At 50.7% G+C, this 11,567-nt stretch overlaps 1 protein-coding gene across 16 annotated transcripts in view; it reads left to right on the top strand.

Annotated features, from left to right (window-relative positions):
* The window catches only part of Ralgps1 (Ral GEF with PH domain and SH3 binding motif 1), a 258,635-nt gene that overhangs the window by 214,895 nt on the left and 32,173 nt on the right, over window positions 1-11,567 (top strand). For all 16 annotated transcript variants that reach the window (XM_048813018.1, XM_015497571.2, XM_048813019.1 and 13 more), the window contains 3 exons: window positions 1,324-1,461; window positions 2,914-3,007; window positions 6,561-6,628. In XM_048813018.1, the coding sequence (XP_048668975.1) occupies window positions 1,324-1,461; window positions 2,914-3,007; window positions 6,561-6,628 (300 nt within the window). The remainder of the gene's footprint in view (window positions 1-1,323; window positions 1,462-2,913; window positions 3,008-6,560; window positions 6,629-11,567) is intronic.

The following is an 11,567-nucleotide window of genomic DNA, read 5'->3' as shown; positions in this document are numbered from 1 at the left end:
TATATATATATATATATTCTCTCTCTCTCGCTCTCTCTCTCTCTCTCTCTCTCACTGGCAACTTGACCTGAATTCCCCCAGCTCATTACTGGCCTGTTATGACAATGTTTTTTGTTTTTTTTTTTAAAGAGAGAGTGAGAGAGAGGGAGAGAGAGAGAGAATTTTTTTACTATTTATTTTTTAGTTTTTGGCGGACACAACATCTTTGTTTGTATGTGGTGCTGAGGATCGAACCCAGGCCGCACGCATGCCGGGCGAGCGCGCTACCACTTGAGCCACATCCCCAGCCCATGACAATGTTTTTATATCATACCTTATTTTAAGCATTCTCAGGAGAATTCTCTGTCTAGTCTTAGTTCTGTGTACTGAGAACTTTTCCATTTTTAATCTCTTCTTTTGTTCTCTAGTTAATCTATGATTGTATATGTGCGTGCATGCATACTATTTGGACAGAGACAAATAAACACACACTTAAGTGAATAAATGAAGAGAATTTAACATGTTAGTCTTTTTTTATTGCTTTGAAAAAAATACCTGAGATAAACAACTTAAAGAAGGGAGGAATTATTTTGGCTTCTGGTTTCTGAGGTTTCAGTCCACGGTTGGCTGGCTCCATTGTTTCTGGGCTGTGGTGAGGCAGAGTGTCATGGCAGAAGGGAGTAGTGAAGCATAGCTACTTACCTCATGGTGACTGGGAGGTAGAGTGAGAGAGAGCAAGGAATGGGGGAGACAAGATACAGTCCCCAAGGTCATGCCTCCAAGGACCCACCCCTGCCAACTAGGTTCCACCTCCTAGTCTCCACCACCACTCCTAGTCTCCATTTAGCCATGAATCCCCCAGTGGACTAATCCATTCTTAAGGTTAGAGCCCTCATGATCCAGTCACTTCCCTAAATCTCTGAAGCTTTCCATACATGAGCCTTTGGAAAATGTTCCAGATCCAAACTATAACAGCTCAAACAGATATCCTGCTCAACATGACAGTTTAGACCTGTTAAATAAACTTTACTGGTTCGTGAAAAATTAAAGTATTCATCTCTTTCATGTCCTGTTATTTTCCATTTGTATTATAAGTAAAAAGCTTTATTGTTGGAAAAAGTATGAACAAGAAATGTTAAACTCTGCCAGCATTCATTTTGGATGTTGCTCAGATGTTCAATTTACAGTCTGCATGAAAAATGAGGAGTCAGGATTGGAATTGCAGTCAAAACGGGTCTCCTTGAGCCATCCTTTCTACCTTCTTGCAGAACAGGGCTATTTTGTGCTCTTTTGCTCTGATCAGTAGTGAACTCCGACCACAGTTAATGTCTTCTTTAATTTTAGGAATCTATCTTCTGGATCTAATCTACATCGATTCTGCATATCCTGCCTCAGGCAGCATCATGGAAAATGAACAAAGATCTAATCAGATGAACAATATTCTCCGAATAATTGCTGATTTACAAGTTTCCTGCAGCTATGGTTAGTAACCTTGTTTCTTGAGATTTTAAGACCTTGCATCATTGAAATTTGGGTCCAACATCAAATTTCTTCTAGAACACTTCAGAAACCAGGTAGTCCAACAAAGCTCTTCATTTTAATATCTCAAGCTTCAAATATGTGCTAGATCCTTTCCACATCAGTTTGGTCTTCAAAGGCCACCATCCAGGTCAGCCTTCCTCTGACAGGTACCTGTGTTCTCAATGCAGGGGCCTCCCTTGTCCCAGAGCCTCCACTCACCATGATGAGCAGAGCAGTCACAGACATAGGCTTCAGGTCAGACAGACTCAGTTGAAGTCTCAGAGCTACCTCTTGAAAAGTCACTTTCTCCTCTATAAGGTTTGTTCATGCATGAAGCTGGGGCCATGACGTGAGCGGTGCTCTGGGCACAGCCCTCATGTTTCAGCAGAGCTCAGGGAGTGCTCTCACCTTTCACTATTAGCCTCACTTGCCACTGCATCAGCTCTTAAAGCAGGTGTCCTTATTCGCGTTTCACAGACAAGAACATGGAGACTTCAGAGAAGTAAAATGACCTTCAGAATCTGGCAGCCAAGGGGCCAAGCCTCCAAGGGCTCCCCCAGCATCTGGATGCCCGTCCAGGAAAAAGAGGGTCCTCCCTACCCATCCTCTTCAAAGCCTCCTCCACTCCTGCCAATTAAAGTTTCTGTCCCACCCCGTGGCCCCCTCAGGAGGAGTGCAGTGACTGTGAAGTCTACAGAGAGTGGCTGGCAGCAATCACCCAAGAAGGAGAGGCAGTGTGGTGTGGCATGGCTTCTGCTAACCTGGGTCCACCATGGCTCTGTTGCTTCTCAGTTGCCCAGGTTCTTCCTCCATGCCTCCTATGTGAGGCTGAGTGAAGGTTAAGATAGATGACTCCTGTGAGTCACCTGGAGCCCAGTCCAGCTCAGACTGGTGCTCAGGCACAGGGCTCCTGCCTTTCTTCCCAGCATGCATCAGCTAAAGCCACGGGCCATGGTCTGGGTTGGGCTTGTGCACCCAAATCAGTGGTTCCTGCATTCCTGCCACACAGACAGTGGGCAGGCATGGGAGGTTTGCCTGATTCCTCCAGTGGACATATGTTTAGGGCACAGACAGCTGTTTCTAGTCTGTTCTAGAGGTCAGCACACCTTCTCTTCCCAACTCTGAGCTCTAAGTGGAGGCCTCAGATTCTCCTTCCTGGCCAGAGAACTGTGGTGGCCTTGGAGTGTGGCGTCTGTGGCCCACACATTTAGGGGTCGCTCCTCAAGGGCCTAACCTAGGTCTGACCACCCTTTGTGCCCAGCACAGGGTCTGACCCCGAGGCAGGTCAGCACTGCTGGCAGAGGGAATGGACCTCAGTATCCAAGGAGCATCTAATTTGTACTTCCTGTGCTTTTCCTTTGGGACTGGAGGTGGGAGAGACTGAGGCCTCTGGGTTTTGTCTGCCTTTTGCAGATCACCTCACAACCCTGCCCCATGTGCAGAAGTACCTGAAGTCAGTGCGCTACATTGAAGAGCTCCAGAAGTTCGTGGAAGATGACAACTATAAGTGAGTCCCCACCCACCCCTGAGTCAGGCCTACCAGCTGTGTTGTCCCTAGCACTCAAGTCCCTGGGGGTGATCTAGCCCTTGTTGGGACCAGTAAGTAACAGGGCCCCCATGCCCCAGCACCCACAGCACTGTATGCCCTCCAGAAACCAGGTAAACAGCAGCACTGTCTGCACAGCCCTGGTGCCTCAGGCCCCAAGGTCCGAGCTATTGTTTTCCCTTCTGAGTGTGGTTTTCCCACGTGGCCCATGGGGCAAGCGAGTGAACCCCCAGCACCATCTCTTGGCAGCCCCTGTGGATAGACCCACTTGTCAGAGAGACCACTGCAGACCCTGTGGCTTGTCATGGCTCACCCTGCTCTGGTCCTCAGTTCTTTCTTCACTGGAGACACCTGGGAGTATATCCAGCGTTTCTGTCTTTGGAGGGAGAAGGCGGACTTTGGGTATCAACCCTGCCATATTGGTTGGGCATCCTCTTGGCTCATTTTGAGTTTCAGGTCACCTGTGAGTCTCAGTTCCTTTTCATGTAACCTGATATCAAGGCCAGTCTCAGCCATCCTGCAGTTGATCATTTGCTACCTAAATGTCAACTTTACAGGTTTTCTTTTAAATCTTATCCTACTGGTTGCTCCCAGTATACCATGATTCCTTTGAATCTTGTTATCTAGTATGGATTTTCTCTCTCTCTCTCTCTTCCAGTTTTATGTCTACAAATTTGGTCTTCCTTATTACTTGGTATTCATCTAAGCCAATGAAAACTGTGGAGAACTGTGGCCACTGAGTCCCACACTGGGATCTGGGAACGGCTGGTCAGCAGCGCCCCACTGGCCAGCTCTGCCGTAGCAGCTTGCTGTCCTGGCTATAAATCAGAGCTGCCCTAAACACTTTCTAACCATCCAGATGTCTCGGGTGGGGCCTGGAGATCTGTCTTCTTTCAGAGTTCCCTCTGTGGTTCTAAGATCCTAGACGTAATATATTAGTTGTTATTATAAAATAATTTGTCAAAATTAAAAATAATGTGAAATTGTAATCTATTACATAATAGCAACAAGAACAGATGAAGCCAGAGATTACCATTAAAACTGCAGTTCATCACACAAGTTGTTTTATTCACAAAGCATTTGCTGTTCCTGAAAAGAGTGCCCTGCAGCCGAGACTATTCCTGCTTAGGTTCTGGGTAATATTTTCCATTCATGCGCCAGACTTTCGATTTAAAGAGACAGTAGTTTTTCATTAACAGTGATATTCTTTAAAGAGAAAAATGGTCTATAAATATTTGTGACCATGACACAATCCCTGGAAAGGCTGAAGATTGATAGCGATTACGCCTTCTTTTCTGAAGGTCAAAGAGCACCCTCAGCACTTGATGCTAAAGGACGGTCACCCCTTTGTTGTGGCCAAAATGGGCAAGCCCAGCAGGGAAGGCTACATTTTGGCCCCAATCAGCCACCACTGGGGCTCCTTTCCCAGGGAGGTCCTGGCTCTGAGTAGCAAGAGGACTCAGGGCCTGTGGTTCTGCTGGGGGCATCCTCTCCATGGCCAGCTCGCACCTGGAGACTGGCTTCTCACCCTCACATAGGACATTGGTGACCTGCTTGCCTAACACACTTCCCGTCTGCTTTGAGGTATTGCACCAAGAGGCCCAGTTAGTGCTTTGGCCCCTTTTTTTTTTTTTTTTTTTTTTATTACCCAAATTCCTGCCACCTAGAAAGCACACCCATTAGAATTAAGTAAACATCATTTTGGACATTTTTCTATGTGTGGAAAATTTACATGTACATGAAGCATGGACCAATGGATGGATGCAATGATGGAATTTATTAAAATAGGATCATACCACCCTTGCTATTTTTTAATTCAAGTATTTTAGTTTAATTCAACAAGAAAAAGGAACTGAAATAAAAGGCAAGAATCTCTGCTCTCTAAATAATATTTCTTTTACAAGGGATATTATTTTCCAAATGAGCCTCCTAAGATTCTTAAGAGGGATCAGGAAAAACATGAAGAGGCCTGAGTCAGTGAGTTTCCTTGTATCTAGGTTTCTACTGTGTCCGGTATCAGTTGGCTCCAGTTTTGAAAGCTGAAACTATGAGCACTACCCCCTCCTTCACCTCCACCACCTTCCAGATTTTTGTTAGTTGTGTTATTATTGGACAGCGTAGTTCAAGTTTATAACATAAACATCATGTTCAGGAATCACAATTCCTACTGTTTCATGTTTTTAAGTGGATTCAGTTCTTACCACCTGTCGTTCCCCCACAGCATCTCAGTTCCTGGAGTCTTTATTTTCAAAACGCTCCCTTAATAGCTGAATTTCATCAGGAAGCAGGCCCCTCCCCGCCCTCATGGGTCCTGCACTCCCTGAGTTCTCCATGGAAATGTCTGCATGGGCTGGGGCTCTGCTCTCCCCCAGGCCTGTAGACCCTGTGCATTGCCTCCTGGCTTTGGGTGGTGCTGTAGAGAAGTCTCAAGTAAGTCTGTTGTTTTGTCTGCCTGGGGGTGAAGAGCTCTGTGAAGTTCCAAAGCCCTATAGGGTACAGCCTCAGAGCCACGCAGGGTCTCTCTGCTCCGATGGACTTTCTCATCCATGCCATTTCCTGGCTTCTGTCGTTCAGGGTGCCATGTGTTGCATGTTCTCTGCCCTCCTCGTCCTGAGCTCCTCTCTAAGGGCTGCGAGCTCCTCCCCAGTGCTCAGTGTCCCCAGGTGATCTGTTTCCACTGAGGTGTTGGGCCAGCACGTTCTCATTCCAATCTTCCATTTAGTCCTCTCAGTCCACAGTCCCCTGTTCCATCTTGTTCCTTTGTTTCATCCTCTCATTTTTCAGATTTTGTTGTGTTCAGCCATCTTTTTAGTAAGTCTTCCCCCCCATTGAGAACGCCTGAGGGGATTTCCTGGGGTGCTGGGTCAGGCCCGGGCAGCGCTGTCTCCCTTTTTCTTTCCTTCTTTGTGAGAGGAGGTCTGCAGGCTGCCAGGCTATTTCTTCTCTTCTTGCTTCCATTCAGGAGGCTGTCTGGGTGTTCCATGCCTCTGCTATAGCAGGGGGCACCTGGCCCTCCTCCTGTGTGCAGAGAGGGGCTGGTTCCCCTCCATCTGGCTGGGAGGCCCAGGGGTCCCAGATCTACCCGACTCTGTAGCCTGGGGGAGCTGGAGCCGCCAGCTCTCTGGAGACAGAAAGCCTGCAGTCAGTTTGGTAGTGGGCTCAGGGTTTCCTTCACCTCACTGGGGGCTGTCTCCATCCACTCCAGAAAGAGCTACCCCAGGTTGCCAGTTGTGACCCACAGGGCCTTCATGTGTGTGAGAGCATCCCTGCTCTGCTCTGCACTGCTGGCCCTGTGAATTTGGGAAAGGAAGCTACTTAGTCCCACTGCCCCCAGTGTCCTCATTTATAAAATGTATGCAGCTGTGATTGGGAGCAGATCTCACAGTGTTCCTGGGTCCTGTGGCTACTTGGCCCTTCAATGACATCCCATATCCCAACCCCAAATGCACTCTTGCTTTGTTCTCCCTCGGATAAGCCAGGGGCCCGTCTGATTTTGTGAAAATCTTTGTTTCAGACTGTCACTCAGAATTGAACCAGGAAGCAGCTCTCCAAGACTAGTTTCATCCAAGGAAGATCTGGCAGGTATCGTAGCCACCTCAGGTAGGATCAGAGCCCTCATGGACTAAAGGTGGCTGCTGGGTTGGCCTTTGCCTGTGGAGCCAAAGGGCACAGCTGAGTTTGGAGTGTGGCAGACTCAACTGTCCCCACTTGGTGTCCCATGCCAACCTGCCAGGCTCCTGATCACATTGGACCCCTGAGGGACACCCCTGTGCAGAGGCTCCCTGGAGGACCCTGGGAGTGAACAGCCCCAAGAAAGGGAAAAACAGAGCCCCAAGTTGGAAGTGTGCATGAGGAACAGAAAAACCCAGGATCTTCTCCAGGCCACCTAGACCTTTACCTTTGGGGCATGTGGGCCGGGGGTTGGGTTATGTGCCCCTCAGGGGTGCCCTGGATGCCTAGGGTTTGGGTGTCACCATGTTCAGGTGGCTCATCCTCCTGGGAGCATTGGATTTATTCCCCTGTTAGGGAGCGCACATGTGCGTGCATACACGTTCCTGGTGATGAGCTCCCAGGCTCTGCATCAAGCCCCAGCCCCACCTTTCCCAGCTTGACATGTGGCTTCTCTGGTCTTCAGTGATCTCCCCCACAGAGTGGCGCTAAGATGGCACACTCTTGTAGAGCTGTCATAATTCCTGATAAGTCAGGCCCGTAAAGTGCTCTCTGCCTGTGTCAGCGCATTGTGACAATGCCCCTGGTGTTGGTGGCTTCACTGTCATTTTCATCATGTTACCTTTTAGTCACAGTCCAGCCAGCTTTCAGTGACCAGGGCTGATCTCTAGCAGCATTTCTCCTAGTTTGAGCTCTGGAGCACACTAACCTGTGATTTAGACCACTGCAGTCTTACATACATGACTTCACCCCTCTGGGTTTCAATTCCTTACCTATAAAATGGGATACTAAAACCATCATCCCAGGAATGTTAGAATGTCAGACCAGGACCATGTTTGGAAGGCATCCAGTGTAGTTTGACATGCAGTGCCTATTTGGGAAGGGGTAGCAAGCCGTTGCCATGCCCCCTCCAGCCTTGGACCTGCTCAAACCACCATCTCCACGCTCCCATGTCAGAGCCATGGGGTGGCGGAGCTGGGCAGTACTGCAGCCTTCTGCAAGCCCCACCCTGCAAGGCCTCTGCCCTGTCCCTGGGCTGCATTCCCAGCTCCCTGTCTCCCGGCCTCTGTGAACTCCATCCTGCCAGCTGGACCATACCCTAGCACCCTGGTCCTCTGATAACTTGGCAGAGGGCAATATGGTTGCTCCTCAGAGCTTGGAAGATGCTCTTATCTACACCTCAAGGTACTCAAGTCACTGTTGGCCATGGCTTGATTTTCATGGAGCTCATGGGGCTTCCTTGTGCCCACCATTAAAACATCTTCCAAGCTCACTGCCTTCCCATGACAAATGGCCCCTGGCAAATGTGTCCAAGGGAAAGCTCTTGGGGCTGGGCTGGTCTCCACCTGCTCCCTGTTCTAGAATACTCCCCCAGACAACTTTTTCCTCTGAGATGCTCTGTAACCCACACTCCATCTGTAAAGTAGGACTGACATACTCGTCCCTCACTGGGCTGTCATGGGGACTTTCTGAGGTGATATGTGTGAAGCATTGCGGAGCCTGACACACCAGACCCACAGGTGCAGCTTTGTCATTGGTGCTGTGGTTGTCAACACCAAGATTCTGCCTGTCACTGAATCAGCCTTCAGCTTTTAGCTAATTGGCACTGCCTCAGGGAGGCCTCCCCAGCTTCCACCCCCACCAGGTCAGGTGCCATCTCACAAGGGCCAGCAAGCTGTGGGCCAAAACTGGCCCACCCTGATTTTTGCATAGGAGGATGCACAGCCACACCCACCCCCAGACAGATTGCCTGTCTGCTTTCAATGGCAGAGATGAGTGGGTGGACAGAGCCCCTGTGACCTGCAAAGCCTAGAATCCTTATGACTGGCCCCAGCCCCATGCTGCACCCTCCTGCCAGCACTCTACCTCTCCTGCACTATATGTCCCTCCAGTCATCCCTGGGCTCCTTTGTCCCATGTCTACTTTCCTCACCAGACTAAAAGCCCCCTGATGGAGGGCCCAGTGTGGAACTCCACCAGCCCAGCACAGAGGGGCCCTGGGTAAATGCCTTAGTCACCTGCCTTACCCCTCAGCCCAGCCCTGGAGCTCCTGGCACCCAGTCTTGGTGGCAGCTCCAGCATGGGCTGACCACTGATTTTGCATAGCCTTCCAGGGAAGTGCTGATGCTGGCAAGTTTCTACTCAGTGCAGGGAGCCGGCACACAGGAGTGTTTTCCACCCGTCTTCCAAATCCCTGGCTTCAGCCCTGGAAGCAGGATGTGAAGGTTTGCATTGATCACCAGAGGGCTGGGGAGTATCTGAAGGCTGAAGAACGCTCAGTGGCCCAAACTCTCCCCTCGCCACCTCAAAGGACAGAGAGGGGGGTGCTGCTATAGCCAGGGGCAGATAGGGGTCCCCCAGAGGCAAGGACCAGAAAGGCAGCTCCAGGGAGGCCTCTCTGGGTCTGGCAGTTAGACTGAGCCGCGTGGCAGGAGCCCGACCAGACTCAGGAACTGGAATGTGCCTCATGCAGTCCCAGGAATGGGAGGAACGTAGCCTCCCTTCGTTACTCAGGAGGGGGGTTAGGCTCCATTGGGGCTCTTTCCAGCAGTCAGACATCCCCACACCTGCCAAGGAAAGGCCCCCAGATGTTCTCGTGCATTCATTCAGACATGCTATGGGCCAATTGCCCAGCAAGAGCAAGGCAAGACCCTGACCCCTAGCACTCACAAGTGGTGGGGAAGATAGGCAGTAAAATCAAGGGCAAGAACTGGCAGGTTCATAATCAAAAGAAGGCCAGTGTGAGCAGGCCAAGATGGCCAGCAGTGGGATGGGGCATGCTCTAATCCTTCTCTAGCCAGCTCCTCTGCCTCGGGGCCTGGGAGGCCTTGACCCAGGCATTGATAGCAGCCACGGTCACTGCCTCTCCAGGAGCTTAATTATAATCAAAAGTGGTCTCTAAGCTGCAGTCTTCCTTTGGCTCCTTGGATGGCCCCTAGACCCCAGAGAGGGCTATCCCCCACTTTCCACCCCTGGGGAATGGCCATGCACTTCCAACAAATAGACTGTGAGAAAGGAGATGAAGAAACCTTGGTTTCCAGGTCTGTGGAGGAAAAAAGGCCAGGAATGCCACATCTTCAAACCCCTGCTCCCCCTCATGTAATGTTTAGCTTACATAAATGAACTACTACTTTCCTGGAGAGAAAAACTCACGCAAGACACATTTCATGGTTTTGGAACTGATTAGGACATTTCCAGATTGGCCCCACCTCTGCATGGCTTTCCCAAAGGACACTTGTCCTCGGACTAGAGTCCAGGGTAGCCTTGGCCTTGGCCTTGGCCTCCACAGTCTGCACCTGCACTTCAGGGCCGCTCTCTGATGCATCTTTCTGTCTCCTGGTTTTATCATCTGGTACTAAGCCCTGTACTAGGGCCAGCCAGACCGAGGTTCAGAGCTTAACTCAAGCACCTGGGGACTGTAGGACCCCTGGCAGTTGGCTTAATCTCTCTGAGCCTTGGTTTTCCTGGGAACAGGAATGCTTCACACCACAGTCTCTCACCACAGGGTCACTAGGGGAATCTCTGAGGAGGTGCTGGGAAGCCCACGCATGGCACTTGCACACTCTGCCTCACGGGAGTGCTCTCAGCCCTCCCAGGTAGGCTCCAATGAAGACCTGCCAGCACTGCACAGGGGCCCATGGCCCTCAACCAGCTCCTACTCAGGTACTTATCAGCCGTGTCCCCCAGAAGCCAGGGTCACAAAACAAACATTTTATGACAAATACACATCCATGGTTCAGAAGGTCAGACTGGGGTTGAAGACATCTGGAGATATCATGACTCAGATGCCTGGGGCTTGCTGGGCTGGGGCTGCAGCAGTGGCAGAACACATACTTAGGGCCACTCCATAGCAGCTGGGCTTCCTCACAGTATGGCAGCCTCTAAGTCATCAGACTCCAAGGCTGGGGCCAGCTGGCTGTCCCCAGAATGAATGTCCTAGGAGGGCATGAAGGAAGCTTGCATGGCAGGGTCTTCATGACCCAGCCTCACTCTGTGAGTCAGAGCAGCCACAAGGCCTGCTCAGGCCTAAGGAGAGCGGAGGGAGACCCTACCACTCAGGCAGCAGTAATGGACTATGTGGACAGCACCCCAGCTAATTCACAGGAGGAAAACGGAGCTGCTGCCCCATCCCTGTCCTCCCAATCTCTGCATGTGCTCACTCAGTGCCCCTGACACCTCCCTGTGATGTGGGCCATTCTGTAGGTGAGGATGCCAGGGGCTCACCCAGCCTCACATGTCAAAGAAGTGGCAGAGCCGATTGCTGAGCCTAGGAGCCTGGATAGATGTGTCACTTGTATCTAACATGGGAAAAGCAGGGTGTGAGTGAGGGCCCCGGAGCACTCAGGGCTCTGTCCCTGTTGCCTGGTGCACCTGTGCAGTACAAAAAAAAAGCACCTGCCCAGGAAACCGCCTGGCACATCCCTGCATCTCCTATAGGCACTTGGAGCCAGCCACTGTCTCCACTGGTCCTCAGACACTAGAATCAGAACTCTATACCTGACTGGCACTAAATCTCTTTTCCCTGCCCTGACTGGGGTTCTTCAGGCCTGGGTGCTTGTGGCAAGAGAGCAGCAGTGTGGCTTCCTCTCCCTGTGTTCCTCTACTTGCTGACCATAGCCTAGGATGGGACACAGTCAGAGCAGTGGATGCTGTTGCTGTAGGGCGCTGTGACTTCCAGGTAGTGGTCAGTTCACCTGTCCCTCTCCTGGGAACTGGCACAGTGTTCTAGAGACTTTACCTTCCCTGACCAAGAGACATGCATATCCCCTTTCAAGGGACCCCTGCAGCCACTTCTGTGTCCCCTCCGAGTAGATCCCCACCATCACTTCTTACTTGCCCTCGATGTCATGCCA

Source organism: Marmota marmota, unplaced genomic scaffold (genome assembly GCF_001458135.2).
Source record: "Marmota marmota marmota unplaced genomic scaffold, marMar, whole genome shotgun sequence".
Lineage (NCBI taxonomy): Eukaryota > Metazoa > Chordata > Mammalia > Rodentia > Sciuridae > Marmota > Marmota marmota.
Note: the sequence above shows the minus strand (reverse complement) of the source record. Positions and strands in the feature narration are given on the sequence as shown.